Below are 20,331 nucleotides of genomic sequence, written 5' to 3' on the forward strand. Positions count from 1 at the left end.
GAGGCCTACTGACGGGTTTGAATCCTGATACTGCCCCCACCTAACTGAGTGTCATGGGCAATCGGGTTCTTCAAGCCTCGAGTTTTTTTCATCTGTAAAATGGGGCAACGTTTGCCCTACAGGGTTCAGGAAAAAGTGAAGTGAGATGATGCTTTGAGGGGTCCAGCACAGCACCGGGCCCACAATAGGGGCTGGAAATAGCAGCCACTCTGGCCTGGCACCTGGGGCAGGAAAGCTGGCCTGGAAAAGGCCCATCTCAGCAAGGAGGCCCCAGAACTTTCCTCCTTCCCCCGACCTGGGAGGACCCTGGGGGGTCATCACTGGAGTCAGTGAGGGGCAGCCATTCATTTTTTCCTTTATTCAATCCCTCGCACCAATGCCCCACTGGCCCAGCGCTGTGTGGGAGCTGGGACATGGGGTCATGGGACCACCCCAACCCTCTGGGAACTCATAGGCTGGCAGGGTGGGAGAAGGCAGGCTTGTGGCTGTAACTGTGGGTAGAAGTTTCACGGGCATCTCAGGCTGGCCCTGGAGCCCTGGAAGGGGGTCTGGGTTTGGGGGTTAAGTGGAGTCTGTCAGGGATAAGGGTGGGAAGGGGACTGCAGGCAGAGGATGTGGCAGGCAGGTGGCTGAGGTCTGGAGGGACATGGAGAGGGGCCAGGGGTCAGGCTAACAAGGGCTTCTGGGTAAAGCTGTGGGGCTGAGACTCTATTGCTTGTGCGGAGCCAGGAGAGGTCTTGACCTTGGATGGTGGTTACCTCTGAGCTCTGGGCAGGTGGATGGGTGTGGGGGAACAAGTGGCAGTGAGGGGAGGCAAGCAGAGGGTTGGCAAGGCCAGCTCGTTCCCCTGGGCTGACCCCTCTGCTCTCTGAAGCCATGAGGGCAGGGCAGGGTGGTGGTGCACTGGGCCACCTTCTGCAAATCAAACTGTTCTTTGCCCCTTCAGTATTGAAGGGGGGCCCTTTGGACTGTGAGAGGGGCAGGGCTCAGCTGGAGGGGCAGCCCTGAGGGAGAGTGGGGACCTCAGAGGACAGCCTCTGGGCCTCTGGAAATGGACTTTGCTTTCCTCCTGCCTTCTCCAGAGGACAGAAGAAGGCTCTTCTTCCGACTGTCCCATCGCAGGCTCCCCAGGAGGCTAAAATTGTGTGGATTTCAGGACAGAGTTCCCCAGTGTGCCATGTGTCGCCTTCTTTACTGCCCTGTTCAGGAAACACACGGGAGTGTGTCTTGGGGGTGCAGAGTGGCCCCTGACCTTTGACCTGTATCCATCCCAAGGACTCCAGGGAATGCCACCACCCTGCTCTCAGGGGCCCAGAACTGAGCTCCCAAGCATGTGATGGGTGGGGAGTGCGTGTGCAGTGACTGCCCTGTCAGTCATCTAGGGCTTTAGAGGTAGAATCTGGGGCCTGTGAGGTCCCCCAACAAAAGCTGGATCTCCCTCTCACAAAGGACTATCCACTCTTCTCCCTTTGGCCTCTCTCAGGGTGGACCTGGGGGAGCTTGGCCATTTGTGCCTCGAATGGTGGAGTAAAGGGCAGAGGACAAAGCCGTGGGTCAAAGCACTGCCAGCTGGAGACCGAGCCCTGGGTTGCCACTCTCCCAGAGATGTACTGTGTGACCCTGGGCAAATCCTATCTGTCTGGGCCTCTGCTTCCCCCTCCGTCCAGTGATGAGGATGGGTGAGCAGGCTGCCCTGTGCTGGGGTTCTCTGGTGGGAGGGAGGGCTGGTCCCAAGGCTGGGTCCACTCACTGGTTCTGCACATCTTGGATGGTGTCGGGCAGCGGCAGGCTCTGGGTCTCGGGCAGAAGCAGTGCAGCCAGGCCACTCAGCACCGGCACCGTCCCGTATACCAGCAAGGGCAGCCAGGGGCCATGGACACCCAGCAGCCGGACCAGAGGCCCCAGGATGGCTCCTCCACGGGCCGCCATCTGGCCCAAGCCCACTGCGGTCATCCTACCAATGCAGTTGCACCTGTCAGCGCCTGGTCTGCCTGCCCACATCCTTGATCCCGTACCCGGGCCAGGCCCACTTGGCCCAGGGAGGCCCAGGGGGTCAGGCTGGGCTTGGGACGCACCTGAGCAGCCCCAGGATCATGCAAGAGGGCGATGCATGACATGAACACCTAGGTCTGGGAGAAGCCACTCCTGCCTGGGGTTGCTCTGCAGCTCAGCCCAGGGCTCCCCTCTCCTGGAGCCCAGGCCCAGCCTCACCTGAGCACGGTGGGGAAGAGCTCGCTGCTGTAGATGGTGATGCAGGTGAAGGCGGCCCCCACCCCGCCCAGCCCCAGCACGGCCAGGGCTGAGCGCACAGCCCCCATTTCTGTGGGTAGAGATGGGATTAGTGAGCTTGGTGGGGGCCCAAGATCAGATGGGGGCTCCCTTCAGCCCAGGGGGCTTATCCTTGAGCTGCAGGCCTCTTTGTAAATGCTTGGGGGAGTCATCTCCATCTGGAGGTCCTGTCCTGAGTGGCCTCATGGCCACACCTGCAATCTGCTCCCCACTCAGACATCCGGAGCCAGCCCTGGAGTCCTCTTGACCCCCGTTTCCCTCCCCCTGCAACCCATCGCTCAGTTCTCATTTTAACTCCACACTTTTCCCTGGTGCCACCCCTGCCACTCCTTCACCGTTCTCGTTGGCTCAGCGCAGACACTGCCGTCTGTCCCTAGACGGCTCCAGCGGCCTCCTTCCTAACAGGGTACCTGCTCTAGTCCAGCACCTCCAAGGAGGGGCCGAGGTCTCTGTTCCCAACCCGACACCCCCGAGGTAGGGAAGCCTCTGGTGTACAGCTTTGCCCCCTCACCATGGGGCACCAGCGTGTTGGCCAGAATGCAGAGCCCTGCCAGCAACAGGGATGCAGCCTGCGTGGGGCGGCGGCCCAGGCGGCTCAGCAGCAGCAGGGCGCCCATCTTGGCCGGGATGTCCACGACACCAATGAACATCTGGAGCAGGAAGATGTTGCTGCCCAGGGCCTGCAGGTCCAGGGCCAGGCCGAAGAAGGTGAAGCCAAAGGCGAACCTGGGGTGGGGGTCAGGGGAGTCAGGGTGGGGGTGGGGGTGGGAGGGCGGTGGGCAGGATGGGAACAATGGGCGGGGGCGGTCAGGGTGGGGGCGCGCTGCTCTTAGGTCAGTGTTCTGGCCCTTCAGCTGCAGCTCTGTGGGCTGGGGCCAGTCTCTAGACTGTTTCCCAGGTCCATTTGCCAACATGGCTTTCCTTTGGGTTTGGCTGATGGGAGGCGCTGGTGAAAGGCTGGAGGAGGGGGAGAGCGGGGGATTTCTGCCTCCCTCTCTGCGTGGGGGCTTTGTCTGGGAGTGACTGTGTTCCTTCCGTGGCTCCAGCTGCCACTAAACAGGCCTTGCCTCCTTGGCCTTGGTGGTCTTGGTCTTTGCTGGATGGCCGTGGGTCCCGGGCTCTGATAAGCCCGCTCTGCCCTCCCCAGCCCCTCCACACCAGGCAGGGGCGCTTGCTGCCCATGCTGTTGCCTGGATCACCCCATCGTCCTGCCTGACTCCCAGCCCTCCCAGGAGCTTTGTTAGGGATCCGGCCTACCGCATCTTTTCTATCTGCCTTGCCCCTTATTAAAGCCCCTCAGTGAGCCCACCCGGCCTGGGTTGTCTCCTGTCGGGAGTGACTGACAGAGGGGAAGGTGTCTGTGCTGCAGGCCAGCGGGACCAAGCAGAGCCAGCAGAGGCCAGGGCCATGTGCCAGCGAGAGCCCCGATTCCAGGTTCCTCTGTGGAGGTGGGGTTGGGGGAAGGGCGTCTACCAGCACAACATGGAGATACAGGTCCGGAAGCGCAGTCCGGGCGTGCGGAGCAGTGTGCCCAGGCTGGCGGGAGCCTGGTCCATGCTCAGTTCCTCCCTCATGGCTGAAAGCAAGACCTGTGGAGACGGGGTGGGTGCTGTTGGCACTGGGGGCTCCAGGTGCCTCCTCCTCTCTGAGACCTTCTTCTCAGGGAGCTGAGGTCCTTGGTGGGTCTCCCAGGGTGCCCTATGCAGGGCCAGGGAGAGGGTCTGAGGGTCCAGGTTTGAGGAGGATCCAGCCTTACCTCAGGGGTCAGGGTGTCCCGCACCGCCCCATTTCCGTTGATGGCAGCCACCCTCCACAGCTCGCGCAGGCCCCGGTCCAGCCTGCCCGTGGTAAGGAGCCATCGTGCTGACTCTGCCAGCCACCTTAAGTGGAGGGGCATGGGAGGGGTCATTGTCTGTGGCCCCCAGGGCCTGGCCTGCGCCAGCCTCAGACTGCTCCCCTGTACCCACTGCTCCAGGCCCAAGGCTCAGGGTGGCTGAGGACCCTGAAGGGCAGCCATGCCCTCTTGGGCACCCTCCTTCCCCAGCAGAACTCCTGCTTCCTTTCTCCCTCCTAGGAGTTGCGGTTGGGGGTATGCAGTTCTTATCCTGGGGCTGGCTGCTGGGATGGAGGGAGGGACGACTCCGTTGAACCCTTCCTGCCTCCCTCTGGACCCCACAGCCTTTCCCCTACCTCACTAGGAACCTGGCCTGGTTGCAGTCAGGGCCCCTAGGGCTACAGGACCACTGGGTCCTGGCCGCTGCCAGGACCTTGGCTATCTCCAAGGCCGCTGGGGTCCACCCCTGTCCTGGCACCTCCCATACCACATGGCCTTCCTGTCCACCCCATGGCTGCATCTTCCTCCTGCAAACAGTTTAACAGCCACCCTGGGACTCAGGCTGGGAGCAGGGTCCCCAACAGCACCAGTGCCCTCTGGCCGCACTCAGTCAGCCGATTCCCACATAGCACCCCTTGCACCTGAGTCTCTGCTACCTCAGCCTCATGAGCCCAGCCCCTCCCCTCCCTGTGGCAGGACTCAGCCCTTTACACTGACCTGGCTCCCACTACTCTCAGCGTCAAACTGAACTTACGCCACAGCATCCTGCCCCACCTGCTGAGCGCCTGCCATGCTACCACTCTACACAAGGCCTGCCTCTAGGCCTTGGCTCCTGCAGGTCCTCCAGCCAGACATGTTGTCCCCTGTGAGCAGCCGGGTGGGGGCCACCTGCCTACACCCACTGGGGCCCTGAGCTCCTTAGGTATTTGCAGAACAGAGGAGAAAAGTAGAGATTCCAGATGCATATTAGAGGTAGAGCTGATGAAGCCTGGTGACCCCGTGGACTTGGTGGGGAGATGGTGAGGGAGAGAGAGGCATCATGGTCACTGTGACTCAGCATCTGGTGAGTTCAGGGGCTGCTCCCCACTCTGGGGAAGCCTTGAGGAGGAGAGGTCTAAGGAGATGTTTGTGGAGATGAGACACCTGTAATGGAGCCATCACACAGGCAGTTGGAGGCGTGAAGCTGGAGGTCAGTGGGGGAGGCAGGACCGAGTGGAGATTTGGAGTCTGCAGCATTTGGAGGGAGCTGGGGCTGCAGGCAGGGGTGAGGCTGCCTGAGGGAGAGAGTGCAGACCGTGCCCGCCACACAGCAGGGGCCACAAGTGATGGTGGCCGGATCATTGTGGGTGACCCTGGGAAGGGCAGTTTGGGTGGAGAAGAGGGAGAAAGCTGACTGGAATGTGTTGGAAGTGACTGGGAGGGAGAAAGCGGGGTCCCATTTTCAGATGTCCACACCCCAGCTTGTCGTCAAGCCTTAGGCACAGTTTGTGAGGCCATGATGTTTGGGATTCCCTGTGAGTTCCACATGGGCAGAGACCCCATGTCTGCTCATAGCTGGTGTCAGCCAGCGCCTGGCATCTGGTAGGTGCTCAGTAGTCATTTGTTGAATGAATGAATTAATGAATGAATTAATGGGCACTTCTTCAGCCCTGTGGGAGCATGTCTACCAAGGAAAGGGGGGTGCAGCTCTGTGGCCCTGCATCAGCATGAGAAGCAGGAGGGGTGCCTTGGAATTTGTATTGCTGACCTTTGCCTTCCACTCTCTACCCTTTTGGTGTTGGGAGTCAAGCTGCCATCCCAGAAGGCGGTTGGACACAATTGCCTCCTTGTGGAGTCACTGTATGAGATGTAATTGTCTCCTGCTCTGAGGAGTGGCTGCAAATTGTTACTCCACTCCAAACTGTTGGGTGGGAGAGATTTGTGGAGTCAACCTTCTTCCTAGTGTGGGTGTGGGCATCTGCTCACCACTGGGCCCTCTGCTGTGCTCCTTTCTGCGGTGGTCCCAATGGCCAAACAACTACTAAGTGCAGGGCCCGTGTATGAATGATCCAGGCTCAGCCCTGCCCTCAAATGGCCTCCGTCCATCCATCTATCCATTCATCCATCCAGTTCATCCAATTCATCCACCTATCCATCCATTCAACCATCCATCCATCCATCCATCCATCCATCCATCCACCCACCCATTCCATTCCATCCATCCATCCATCCATCCATCCATCCATCCATCCATCCATTCCAACTATCCATCTATCCATCCATTCCATCCATCCATCCAACCATCCATCCATCCATCCATCCAACCATCCATCCATCCATTCCATCCATCATCCATCCATCCATCCATCCATCCATCCATCCATCCATCCATTCAACCATCCATCCATCCACCCACCCATTCCATCCATCCATCCATCCATCCATCCATCCATCCATCCATCCATCCATTCAACCATCCATCCATCCACCCACCCATTCCATTCCATCCATCCATCCATCCATCCATTCCAACTATCCATCCATCCATCCATTCCATCCATCCATCCAACCATCCATCCATCCATCCATACATCCATCCATCCATCCAACCATCCATCCATCCATTCCATCCATCCATCCATCCAACCATCCATCCATCCACCCACCCATTCCATTCCATCCATCCATCCATCCATCCATCCATCCATTCATCCACCCACCCATTCCATCCATCCATCCATCCATCCATCCATCCATCCATCCATCCAACCATCCATCCATCCACCCACCCATTCCATTCCATCCATCCATCCATCCATCCATCCATCCATCCATCCATCCCAACTATCCATCTATCCATCCATTCCATCCATCCATCCAACCATCCATCCATCCATCCATCCATCCATCCATCCAACCATCCATCCATCCATTCCATCCATCCATCCATCCATCCATCCATCCATCCATCCATTCAACCATCCATCCATCCACCCACCCATTCCATTCCATCCATCCATCCATCCATCCATCCATTCAACCATCCATCCATCCACCCACCCATTCCATTCCATCCATCCATCCATCCATCCATCCATCCATCCATTCCAACTATCCATCCATCCATCCATTCCATCCATCCATCCAACCATCCATCCATCCATCCATACATCCATCCATCCATCCAACCATCCATCCATCCATTCCATCCATCCATCCATCCAACCATCCATCCATCCACCCACCCATTCCATTCCATCCATCCATCCATCCATCCATCCATCCATCCATCCATCCATTCATCCACCCACCCATTCCATCCATCCATCCATCCATCCATCCATCCATCCATCCATCCAACCATCCATCCATCCACCCACCCATTCCATTCCATCCATCCATCCATCCATCCATCCATCCATCCCAACTATCCATCTATCCATCCATTCCATCCATCCATCCAACCATCCATCCATCCATCCATCCATCCATCCATCCATCCAACCATCCATCCATCCATTCCATCCATCCATCCATCCATCCATCCATCCATCCATTCAACCATCCATCCATCCACCCACCCATTCCATTCCATCCATCCATCCATCCATCCATCCATCCATCCATTCAACCATCCATCCATCCACCCACCCATTCCATCCATCATCCATCCATCCATCCATCCATCCATCCATCCATCCATCCATTCCAACTATCCATCCATCCATCCATTCCATCCATCCATCCAACCATCCATCCATCCATCCATCCATCCATCCATCCAACCATCCATCCATTCCATCCATCCATCCATCCATCCAACCATCCATCCATCCACCCACCCATTCCATTCCATCCATCCATCCATCCATCCATCCATTCCATCCATCCATCCATCCATCCATCCAACCATCCATCCATCCACCCACCCATTCCATTCCATCCATCCATCCATCCATCCATCCATCCATCCATCCATTCCATCCATCCATCCAACCATCCATCCATCCATCCATCCATTCATCCATTCCAACCATCCATCCATCCTTCTATTCCAACCATCCATCCATCCATCCTTCTATCCATTCATTCAACCATTGATTCAATTCATCTATACAATCCAATCCATCTATACACCAACTCACCCATCCACTCGTCTAATCCACACATCCATCATCCCATTTATTGATCTGTCTCTACCTACCTGCCTACCTACCTACCTACCTATTTCTACTTACCTAACAATTCATCCATTCAACAAATATTTATTTAGCGCCTACTATGTGCCAGGTGCTTGGCAAGGGCCAAGCCTGATTTGTTTAAGGGCAGTGCTGACATTTCCTAACTTCCTACACATGCCGGCTCTCTTTGGGGACTGTGGAGTCCCTTCTGATGAGTGGGTCCTGGTCCCTGTTCTCTAGCGGACAGACACATACATTGATTCTGTCAACCCATGAGGCAGACTGCAGCTGTGTGCTGTATGTGCGGGCATGTGTCGTATCTTTCCACCCGCTCCCCTAGCCTAGTTCAGTGCTGCCATGCCTGGCACAGAAGAGGGGCTCAGAAGATGGGCCTGGCAGCACAGATGCCAAGGCAGGCAGAGACAGGAGAGGGGAACAGGCCAAGAGATGAGGAGAAGGAGGGAGGAAAGGAGAAGAATGAGTAGGAGAAGGAGCACTTGGGAGGAGCAGGGGAGGCGCCCTGGGGACCAAAGCCCTGGTTGAAGTGGGTGTCTTGGGCTTGTGGATGGTCCACTCTGCCAGGCTCCTGGCTTTCCTCCAGCCCGTGCACCCCTGGCCTCTAGCACCCTCCAGCACTCCCCAGCCCCCAGGGATAGGAGAGTCTCCCATTCCCCCGGGGGGAGAGTGGGCAGGATCTCCTCTGAGGAGGGAAGTGGAGCACAGCACCCACCATGAGTACAAAAAGCAGAGGAAGAAGGGGACCGAGACCACCAGCTGCAGCAGTGTCCAGTCCCGCACACCGTAGGCCGCTGCGGCCGTCAGGCCATGGCCGAAGCTGAAGCCCAGAGAGTTCAGGGTCATCACCAAGGGTCGGGCCTGCGCCGCCGTCCACTCCATCACTGCAAGGAGACCGAGTGGTTCAGCCCTGGAGCCTGCATGGAGCCCCCCTGCATGGCGCCAGGTCAGAGACCTACAGAGAGTGCCCGTGTTCATCATGACACCTGCTACAGCAAAGGCCAACAGGAAGCGGAACAGGCAGTACACGGGGAAGGTGGGGGCGAAGGCAGCTGCCGTGCCCATTACAGCCATCTGAAGGTAGCTCCAGGTTAGCACCAGCCTGCGCCCGAACCTGCGGCACAAACCAGGAAGAGGCAGGGTCTGTGACTGGCCATGGCACTGGCCACGGGGATCTGGACCACAGAGAGCCCACCCTCTGCTTGGCCGCTGAGCTGAGGCGGACACTGAAGCGGCACCTGGGTGAAACCTGCATTCTCCACCCATGGAAGACTCTGGAGCAAGACTCTGGAGCACAAAGAGAGTCCCGAGACTGGAGCCAAAGGGAATGGGCTCCGGTCACCAGGAGCACTCAGGTCGCAGCTGAAGGCAGGCGTGTGGCCAAGCCAGTTTTAGCAGTGAATGTTTGCTGGGGAGTAGCAACCCTCTACAACCCCCAGAGTAAAGTTGGTAAACTTGAGGCTCAGAGAAGGTTCCAGACCTCCCTACATGGCACAGCTGCAGGGTGGCTGGTCCGAGACCCACCTCCAACAAGGAGGGCGTCTAGACTTGGTTTGTTGAGGCTGGTTTGGGGCCAGTCGGCCAGGGGCCTAGGAGAGCGGGGTCGTGAGGGGAACTGGGACCTTCCTGGACTGGGGGTACTCACCTGTCTGAGGCAGGGCCGCATGCAGCAGCTCCCACCAGAATCCCAGCCAGGTAGATGGACTGGGCCATGGGCTTCAGGGCATGAGAGTCACACACCAGGTTCCACTGAGGGGAGAGGAGGAGAAGGAGCTCAGGAGGCTGGGAGAGCCCGTGCGGAGGGGCAGAGGAACTGTATGGGAGGGCCCCCAGGGAGCTGAGTGGGGTGGGTGGCCTGGTGACCTCTAGGGCTTTAGAGCAAGACCCTGTGGAACAGTGAGGGCACCCACAGGCACAGTTTGGTCTTCCGAGGAGTATATCCTGCCACCCTTTGCCTAAACTCCTCCCTGGCTCCCTATTGCCCAATGGGTTTCTAGCCACATCTGCCCCGTCTCCTGTCTGTCCACTTGGAAGCAGCCACCCAAACTGACACCCTGGCCGCTCTCCCGGAGGCTGCGTCCCTCCTGTTCTTTGTAAAGAGGTTCTTCCCGCTTGTTGGGACGAGCTGCCCCTCTCTGCTTGCTTGGCCTTGCCTGGCGCCCCATCTGGGAGGCAGCCTGGGGTGGTCCCTTACCCTGTGTGCTTTGGTCTTGGGGAATCCAGTGAATGGTCACTGAGTCCCCCTGTGGCTACGTTGCCTGGAGTCACAGCTGATGGGTCAGCAGGGCCGAGACTGGGTGAGGCCAGTGAGTGTCCAGGTGCCAGCATTTAGAGGTGCCCGCCCAGGTGCCCCCTGCACCTCCAAGAGCCTGGGCTGGCTCCATCTGTAGACTGATACCTGCTGCCCACTCCCCTGTGTGTGGCTGACAAGGGGCTAAGCGGCTCAAGAGTGAGCAGGGCCTGAGGAGGTGGGTTCCTCCCAGGACTGGACCTTTGAGTCTGAGCCACCGTGATCCATGACTCTGACCTCCAAGGTGGCAGGACTCGAGTGGCTCTGAGGGAGGCCCTACCTTGGCCACGATGGTGGAGGTGAAGATGCTGCGGTCATAGACCCAGCCGTCCACACAAGGCTCTGTGTCGGCCTCGCTCCAGCTGGTGGCTGTGGCATTGGGGTCCAAGATCTGCCACTGTGGCTGGCGGAAGCGGCGGCATTGGTGGGGCCCCTGGTTGGGGCCCGGTGGGATGGAGACAGCCAGGAGGGCCTCGGGAGTCAGGCCCCCTGGGACGCCGGCCTGGGCCGTGCTGTTGTCCAGGAGGGGTGCCCAGCAGCGGTGGCTGGGCACAGCGGCCGAGAAGTTCTCCAGCATGCTCTGGGTACTCAGCCACATGATGGAGACCATCAGAGCCACTGTCTGGAGAACCTGAAACTTGCCCAGGCCACCCACGAGGTCCAGGAGTTCAGAAAATGCCATGGAACCTACTCAAGGGGCCCAGAAGAGGGCCCACTTCACAAGGGCTGGCCCAAGGCAAAGGGGCCAGGGCAACAGGCCTGTTTCCTCCACGGTGTTGCCCACAGTGGCTTCTCCAGCCCGGCGGCTGGGAGCATGTCAGTGGCTGCTGGCTTCACAGACTTGGGGCTGGGGGCTCAGGCTCTCTGGTCATCTGCCTGCTGGTGTCACTTGGAGTGGCTCCAACCAGACCCTGAGGCTGCGTAAGGTGATTCCGAGACCTCCAGCATCTCCCCAGAGAGGCAGCTGCTCCAGACCTCCCGGAAAAGCTGAATTTGGAAAGTAGGAAATGTGGAGACTGAAGACTTTAATTCTAGACTGGAATTAAAGTGTGACTGGTGACACTTACGGAATCGAGTTTAGCAATCATTTCCTTGGTCAAAGTTTAACCCGCGTTGAGGGAGGTGCAGACATGAGGGAGATGCAGCCTCCTCCGCTCGGGGGCCAGGGCCAGCTCGCTCTTTGCCAGGTCTTGGGAAGGCCTAAGTTCTCCTCCTGGCGGCTGTGGGATGCCAGGGCTGCCTGCCCCCTTCGGTGCCCCTGAGTGCCTACCTCCCAGGGTGGCTGAGCCAAAAGAAGGCGGGCCCGCAGATCCCCCTAACTTGGGGCTGGGGCAGCTGTGCAGGTCTCTGTGTGGGCTTGGGTCACTGGCAGCTGCCCAGCCCCTGCGCCTCCCAGGCTATGCGGCCTGGCCTTGCCCATGGCCCCACCCGTGGCTCCTGCCTCCACTCACCTGCTGTGGTTGGCATCCTGTTCCCCGTTTGCTGTTACCCTGTCCTGAGCCCTCGGTGGAGCTTCCCAGCATCAACAGACACCCCACCGACTCCCCAAGTTCGGTGTGCCCAATGCCTCCCTGAGATCTCTGTCCCCTCCCCAAATCTACGCCTCCTGCAGAGCCCCGCCTCAGCTATGGCCTCCCATGTCACGGTCCCTGGCCTGGAACCCAGCATCTTGGTTCATGCCTCCTGCTCTCTGCCTCCCAAACTCACAACAGGCCAAGCCTGGCTAGTTTTGCCTCCTAAGGATGTCTCTCTCCCACCTCCCCAACTCCACAGCTGTCCTTGCCCTTGTCTTTCTGCCTCAACTCCTGTCCCTGGATCCACCCTGCACTGCAAACCCTTGGGTCAAATCCTGCTTAAAAGTCAAGGGGCTCCCAGTCGACAATAGCTAGTGGTGCCTTACCAGGGCAGGGGGGCGGGCAGCAGTGTGTGCCAGTGCAGGGTGTGGGGTTCAGGAAAGTCTGGACCGAAGCCAAGAGAACCCCCTTGGTCTTGATAGCTAATTCTCTAGGTGAAAGGGCCAGAAAACACAAAGCAGTTAAAAAGTGTGTGTGTGTGGCCGGGTGTGGTAGCTCATGCCTGTAATCCCAGCACTTTGGGAGGCCTAGGTGGGCAGATCACTTGAGATCAGGAGTTCAAGACCAGCTTGGCCAACATGGCAAAAACCCATCTCTACTAAAAATACAAAAGTTAGCTGAGCATGGTGTACAGCTATAATTCCAGTTACTTGGAAGGCTGAGGCAGGAGAATCTCTTGAACCCGGGAGGTGGAGTTTGCAGCAAGCTGAGATTGCACCATTGCACTCTAGCCTGGGCAACAAAGCAAGACTCTATCTCAAAAAAAAAAAAAAAAAAAAAGAAGTGTATATGTATGTGGCTGTGTGCACATGCCTGTGTATGTGTGCACATGTGTTTGCACAAGTGCATGTGTGTATGTGTGTGCATGCGTATATGTGCAGTGCAGCAGTGATGGCAACCCAGGTGTTTGCTGTTATGTGCTTTGGGCACAAAACTCTCCATTTGAGGCATAAATGCCCCTCCCATCTGCTTCTTTTTGCTTTACTCACTCTTCCCACTGCCCCGCCACGTGGCTTACCAAGCCAATTTCTTTGCCTCCCTGGACTCTGCACCTTGACTCATCCACTGCTTCCACCACGCGCCCTGTACATGCTTGCTCAGTTCCCACCCTTGCTTATGTTGGACCTCCAGCCTGGAATGCTGTCTCCAGGCTCACCCTTAGGCCACATACTGTGTGGAATGGGCACAGTCCAACTGGAGCCTACTGCCTCCCCCAGTGGGCTCTCTTTGCTTATTCCTGCCTACACCCAGGGCTCAGAGTTGTCAGTGGAATCCCATCTTTACATTGTCCTGCATTCTTCTCGAACTCCTGACCTCAGGTGATCTGCCCACTTCGGCCTCCCAAAGTGGCATGAGCCATGGCACACAGCCATGTCCTGCATTCTTCCGTTATGGTCCAGTTGGTCTTATTTCCAGCGAGCTCCTGGTAGTCTGGGACCCTTCTTTAGAGCCTCTTTGGAACTGATTTGGACAACAAATAAAGGCTCCATGAAGACTTGCTGAAGTGCATGGACGATTTTTTAAAAAACTTCCTTTTTTTTCTAATTATGAAATAATTTACACACTTCCTTAAAAATTCAGAACATATTGAAAAGTGTAATGAAAATACAGATCACTCATATACTCATCAACCAGTGAGTTACACTGTTGTTTACAGTTTGGTGTAAATATGTCCATACTTTGTTTTTGTAACTGATAGGTTTAGCTTCATCAGCCTGAGCTGCCAAATAAGCTTTACATTTCCTTTTGTAAAATCCAAAAGAAAAACCTTTGCCTTTTAATTAGCAATTTTAACCTGTTCATATTTATTGTAATTATTGAAATGTTTGGACTTACTATATGTTTTCTCGTTTACCACACTTTCCCTTTAAATCTTGGTTTCCTTGTTCCTAATTTCTACTGAATAAATTAAGTTTTCTTGTTATATACTTCTGTCTTGGTCTGTCAGTTATGTTTTATTTCTGTTATCCTTATATTTGAACACACAAACCAGGGGTTATTTGATACCACTTTCCCTCTTCAAAACTACCACCTTCTCTTCCATCCTCTCTCTCAATAGATGACCTTTCTTCTTATTTCACTAAAACAATAGAAGCCATCAGAAGCCAACAATCTAATTCTCTCACCAGCTCACCTGCCTTGGTGCGCCCACATTCTGCCTTCCCTCCACCCAGTTTGGTCTCTCTCTCATCCATGCCAGCCCCTCACTGTGTGCCTAGAGCCCCTTTGCCTGTTCACATCTCTCTTTGGCATTTGTCTTTCCCTCTACTGGATAATTTCCAGCAATGAACAAATATGCCATTTTTTCTGTAGTCTTCCAAAAAGTCCCCTTCCATTTAAGCCCCTCTTTCTTCTTAAGCTACCACCCCGCCTTTGCTTCTATTTACAACAAAATTCTATGAAAGTATTATTGACATTCATTTCCAGTTTCTCTCTTCCCATTGTTTTGTTTTTTTGGATTCATTCCCGTCAAGGCTTTGCCCCTATCACTCTGCTGTCACCAGTGACCTCCATGCTGCTAGATGCAATGACATTTTCAGTCCTCATCTTACTCGAGCCATCTGTCTCTGATCTCCACCTGAGGATACTTTCTTCCCTGGGCCTCCAGGACTCACCAGTTCTCAGTCTTCTTGGCTGGGTTTTCCTCTTCTCCCCACACTGTTAACATTGGAGGCCACTGAGCTCACTCCTTGGTCCTCTCTATCTTCTCTATCATCTGGTCCATTCACATCTTTAGCCTGTACCTCTTCTTGGAATGCTAAATTTTGATCCAACTGCCTAATCTTAGGTGCTTAATAAATATCTCACACTTAGTGTGGCCAAAGCTGAGCTCTTCCAAAAAAGTGCTTCTCATTCAGCTTTCTCCACTTTTTTTTTTTTTTTTTTAATTGAGTCAGAGTCTTGCTCTGTTCCCCAGGCTGGAGTGCAGTGGCGCCATCTCGGCCCACTGCAATCTCTCCACCTCCCAGACTCAAGCAATTCTCATGCCTCAGCCTCCTGAGTAGCTGGGTCTACAGGCATGTGCCACCATGCCCGACTAATTTTTGTGTTTTTAATAGAGATAGGGTTTCACCATGTTGGCCAAGCTGGTCTTGAACTCCTGGCCTCAAGTGATCCACCTGCCTCAGCCTCCCAAAGTACTGGGATTATAGGCATGAGCCACCACACCCAACCCCAAATCACCAGCATTTTAATTTCAGAATGTGTAATTTCCATTTCAGAATCCCTGTTTGGTTCTTCCTATAACTGCCCCTTCTTGTTTCCTAGTTTCCACTTCTTGTTTCATGGGTGGAATAATTTCCTTGATCTCTTAGTGGATATTAAGAGTGTTTCTCTTGGGCCAGGCGTGGTGGCTCATGCCTGTAATGTCAGCACTTTGGGAGGCCGAGGTGGGTGGATCACTTGAGGTCAGGAGTTTGATACCAGCCTGGCCAACATGGGGAAACCCTGCCTCTAGTAAAAATATAAAAATTAGCCAAGCGTGGTGGCACGCACCTGTAATCCCAGCTACCAGGGTTGCTGAGGCAGGAGAATTGCTCGTATCCATGAGGTGGAGGTGGCAGTGGAGCCAAGATCACACCACTGCACTCCAGCCTGGGCGACAGAGTGAGACTGTGTCTGACAAAAAAAAAAAAAAAAAAAAAGAATGTCTTTCTTGTTAATATCAATATTCATTTGTTGAGCTGAGTGTTGGTAATGCACCAGACACTGCTCTAGGCACAGGGATGCAGCGGTGAACAAACAAGATAATTCCCTGTTCTCACTGATATGTAGAAAGACATGCCAGTAAGAGAGGGGAAACACATCAAGAAATAAATGAATATAATGTAATGACAAGTAGTGATCATGCCGTGGACAGAGCAAGACAGCACAAGAGGCAGAGAGTAAGGATCATGTTGCCACTTTGGGTGGGGCAGTCGGGGAAGACTTCTCTGTGGAGGTGGCATGGAAAGAGACTCAAGTAGATGAGGGACAAGACACACAGTTGACTGGGGAAAGAATATTGCAGGCAGAGGGAAGAGTATATGCAAATACCCTGGGGTGGGCATGTGATTTTATGCTCAAGAAGTAGGAAGGAGGCCCGTGTGGTTGGGGATAAGTGAGTGGGAAAAGTAGAGCAGTTATGGGGCCAAAACATACAGATCCTTATAGGGTTTTGAGGAGAGGAGTGGCATGATGGCATGATCTGACTCATGTTTTTACAAATCCCCCCGGAGAATAGACTGAAAATGGGACAAATATAGAAGAAGGGGTTCCCCCAGGAGGCTGTTGGGGTGTATCATGTGAGCAATGAGGGTCAGTGCTAGGGGATTAGGGCAGGCGGAGAGAAATGCTTGGATTTGGGGCATATTGCTTTGCTTTGATTAAATATAGGGCCGAGGGTGAAGAAAAAGGATAAACTGATGATCAGGTGGGTGGTGGGTGGATGGTGGGCCATTTACGGAGAAGCAGAACACTCGGGGAGAAACAAGTGTGAGGGAAAAATGAATCTTTTTTTGTGATGAGATTGACACATCTATTAGCCATCCAGGTGATGGCATCATGGAGTGACTTGGGAATAATTAGGGGATAAAAGGCATTTTAAGTCACAGGACTGGATAAGCTCACGTAGGGTGCAACTTTTCATAGCAAAGAGATGACATTTGTGATGGAGCCTTTGGTCTCTGATTTTGAGAGGTCAGGAAGAGGATGACCCAGCAAAAGAGCTGTGAAGGCAAAAACAGTGAGTCCTGGAAACCAGGACAGCAGGATGTCCCGGAAGCCAGAGTAAAAAGTATCTGATAGAGTCAATCAGCAATGTCATATCCTTGGGTGGGTGCAGTGGCTCACGCCTGTAATCCCAGCACTTTGGGAGGCCGAGGCAGGTGAATTGTCTGAGGTCAGAAGTTCAAGACCCGCCTGGCCAACATGGTGAAACTTCTACTAAAAATACAAAAAATTAGTCAGGCATGGTGGCGCATACCTGTAATCCCAGCTACTCGGGAGGCTGAGGCAGGAGAATTGCTTGGATCTAGGAGGCAGAGGTTGCAGTGAGCCAAGGTCACACCATTGCACTCCAGCCTGGGCAACAAGAGTGAAACTCCATCTCAAAAACAAACAAACAAACAAGTCACAGCCTGCTGAGAGGTGGAGTGGGATAAGATCTAGAATTAGCCCCTGGATTTGGCAGCATGGACTTCTGAGGGCCCTGGCTGGAGGGTTTACTGTTGAGGGGTGAGGTGAAGTGCAGAGAGGCACAGGACCGTGAGAGTGCTGGAGGCAGGGAAGTGAAGTCGGTGAACACAGGCAGCTCACCTATGGAGTTTCACTCTAAGGAGAAGCAGGAAAATGGGGATGTGGTTTGCATTAATTAGAGTAACGCTGGCTGCTGTAGCAAGCCAATCTCGAAATGTATAACAGCTCAAACACAATAGAAGTTTATTTATTGATAGTTTAAAGTCCCAAATGGCTGTTGCTGACTGTGAGCAGCTCTTCTCCAAGAGGTGTCTGGAAATGCAGGCTCTCCCTGTCTTGCAGCTCTGTGCTTGGCGTCCACGCTGGCGGTGCTCACGTGCATCCAGCCACAGAGAGGAAGAGAGGATAAAGCATCCACCTGCATTTAAAAAATTTTTTTTATTTGTATTTTTTTGAGATGGAGTTGCACTCTGTCACCAGTGAGCAATCTCGGCTCACTGCAACCTCCGCCTCCCAGGTTCAAGCGATTTTCCTGCCTCAGCCTCTGGAGTAGCTGAGATTACAGGTGTGCACCACCACGCCTGGCTAATTTTTGTATTTTTAGTAGAGACGAGGTTGGCCAGGCTGGTCTCAAACTCCTGACCTCAGGTGATCTGCCCCCATCAACCTCCCAACGTGCTGGGATTACAGGTGTGAGCCACTGCGCCCGGCCCACATTCACGTGCATTTTAACCATCTTAGCCCAGAAGTGACCCACATTTATTCCGTTCACACCCCACTGCTGAGAACTGGTGACAAGGCAGAAGATGGGGAGGGACACAGTTCCTGGCTAGACTGCTGCTTCCAGGCCACATCTCAACACTGGATGGGGAAGCATGGGTGCTGTGGGCAGTTGGCCATCTCTGCTGTGGGAGCTCACCCAATTGTGTTATTGAAGCTTTGTTTTCAAGCAGGGGGGTCATTACAACTCGCTTGTGTGCTGATGGATCACATGTTAGAAAGGGAAGCCTTGATGTTGTTGGCAGGAGGGATATCTGAGCAGAGTCCTTGATATTGTGAGGGGGGACGGAACCCAGAGCACAGTGGCCCCAGGAGTTCATTGCCAGCTGCAGGAGGTGAGGGTGATCGTGTGGACACAAACAAAGCTCTGCGTTGGGAGGACAACAGGGGCCGGTGAAATAAGAAGCAAGGTAGGCAGTTGAGCTTCGGGAGGTATTGCAAATTTGAAGAGAGAGAGGCAGGAGAGCTGACAGACCAGGGAGGGACGGTTGCTGCTGGTACCCCTTGGGAGTCTGTGATGAGACTTTGCCTTCTCTGTGGGGTGCAGGAGTGGTGTGGACAGAGTTAGGTTTGGGCATGGAGGAACCTGGCCAGGCAGCAAAAGAGGAGAGAGATGGGGCCGCTGCACGGTGCGCATGTGCAAGGGAGTGGCTGTAAGATGTTCCCCGGAGGAGTCCTGAGCTAGCGGCTAAAGGGACTCAAGGCCACCGGGACAGTGCAGGAGAAGGGGCGCCAAGTCTTAGAGCACACAGTGTGGAAGGACTGTTACAGTCCAGGTCTGGAGGGGAGCCCAGGTGGAGAGCTGGAACTCGGGCAGCTACTGGTCTAGTGATGAGCCCTAGGCCACAGGGGTGAGTGGCGGGTGGAGGATAAGATTTTTGCCGGGGGAAGGGTCAAGGAACAGAGAGTGGAGGCAATGGGAGCAAAATCAATGAAGGGAGATCCCGTGGCCGTGAGGCTTCAACCCTGTCCCGGGCCCGCCTTGTTACTGGCAAGATGGCAGATTTTCTCAAAATGGGCACAGGCAAGTGGTTTGTCAGCGTATTCTTTTTTTTTTTTTTTTTTTGGACCTAGGGTTGTGCGGTGGGCATCTTTCTGGCTGGTTGGTGCAGCAGGTTTTTTGTGATTCCTCCCAGCCCCCAATGTCCTGTGGTGACAGCAGCTGCCTCTGGTCCCAGGCCAGGCAGGAGAAAGGGCAGGCAGGAGAGCTTACTGTCCGTGACTCAGCAGGGCTGGCCAAATCCAGGCGGGCGGCTGAAGGAGGCAGCAGCCAAAGCCGGCTGGGCTTGCTCAGGGCTTAACAGGGCTCTGTGCTCCTCGAGGTTGCCTGGGGCTTGGAAACTATTACTGCAGAATCAGAGCCTCTGCTCTTCTCCCAGCCCTTGTTTCTGTGGGCTGGGTTCTTGGAGGTAGAAGGGTGCTCCTGGGAGAAGCTCTGTGTGGACCCCTTGGAGGATCTGCGAGCATTCAGCTTGTCACCCCTTGCTCAGAGTCTGAGATAACCCCCTAGGGCCTTGGAGAGGAGGCCGAGGCCACGGGAACCCTCTTTTCTCCCTTTGGCTGCTTCCATCACGTGGCCCCAGCCTTGCCCACACAGGCACCAACTCTCTTCTGAAGAGGTCCTGCGCTCCTGTCTTTGCTCCATTGCTGCTTCTTCCACCTGAATGCTGTGGCCACTGTCTCCGCCTGTCCAGGCCCATTCCTCTCTCCTCACTTCCCTATCCCTGAGGCCCTCCAGAACAGTGCCCACCACCTGGAGGTGCTTTGAGTGAGGTGATGGGCTACAGGTTTTCTTTTTTTTTTTTTTTTTTGAGACGGAGTCTGGCTCTGTCGCCCAGGCTGGAGTGCAGTGGCCGGATCTCAGCTCACTGCAAGCTCCGCCTCCCGGGTTCACACCATTCTCCTGCCTCAGCCTCCCGAGTAGCTGGGACTACAGGCACCCGCCACCTCGCCCGGCTAGTTTTTTGTATTTTTAGTAGAGACGGGGTTTCACCGTGTTAGCCAGGATGGTCTCAATCTCCTGACCTCGTGATCCACCCGTCTTGGCCTCCCAAAGTGCTGGGATTACAGGCGTGAGCCACCGCGCCCGGCCGGGCTGCAGGTTTTCTAAGTGCCAGGCCCAAGTCATCGTGCCTCTAACAGTGCCCAGCACAGGACTGGCACAGGGTAGGGCCCAGTCAGGGCTGCAGAGAGGGGTGGCCATCTTCACAGTCT

General features: G+C 55.0%; 1 protein-coding gene across 1 annotated transcript; it reads right to left on the reverse strand.

The window, feature by feature from the left end:
* SLC22A12 (solute carrier family 22 member 12) lies at window positions 1-11,606 on the reverse strand. The gene is made up of 10 exons (XM_007993774.3): window positions 10,869-11,606; window positions 9,944-10,047; window positions 9,258-9,412; window positions 9,014-9,182; window positions 4,046-4,169; window positions 3,763-3,878; window positions 2,801-3,015; window positions 2,212-2,320; window positions 1,751-1,954; window positions 1-1,199 (listed from the first exon to the last, which is right to left on the reverse strand). The coding sequence occupies exons 1-10, from the start codon at window positions 11,268-11,270 to the stop codon at window positions 1,136-1,138; spliced, it is 1,662 nt and encodes a 553-aa protein (XP_007991965.2). The 5' UTR covers window positions 11,271-11,606; the 3' UTR covers window positions 1-1,135.
* Between the last annotated feature and the right edge of the window lie 8,725 nt (window positions 11,607-20,331).

This window comes from Chlorocebus sabaeus, chromosome 1, assembly GCF_047675955.1.
Source record: "Chlorocebus sabaeus isolate Y175 chromosome 1, mChlSab1.0.hap1, whole genome shotgun sequence".
In the NCBI taxonomy this organism is placed as follows: Eukaryota; Metazoa; Chordata; class Mammalia; order Primates; family Cercopithecidae; genus Chlorocebus; species Chlorocebus sabaeus.

What these genes read in the sequence shown, in the direction of transcription:
- SLC22A12 (XM_007993774.3), bottom strand. Translation starts at nt 11,270, where the DNA reads ATGGCATTTTCTGAACTCCTGGACCTCGTGGGTGGCCTGGGCAAGTTT. An exon ending in CTCTGCTTTTTGTACTCATG is followed by an intron (nt 4,170 to 9,013) that starts GTGGGTGCTGTG and finishes CCTCCACTTAAG; the next exon opens with GTGGCTGGCAGAGTCAGCAC. An exon ending in ATCCAAGATGTGCAGAACCA is followed by an intron (nt 1,200 to 1,750) that starts GTGAGTGGACCC and finishes TTTCCTGAACAG; the next exon opens with GGCAGTAAAGAAGGCGACAC.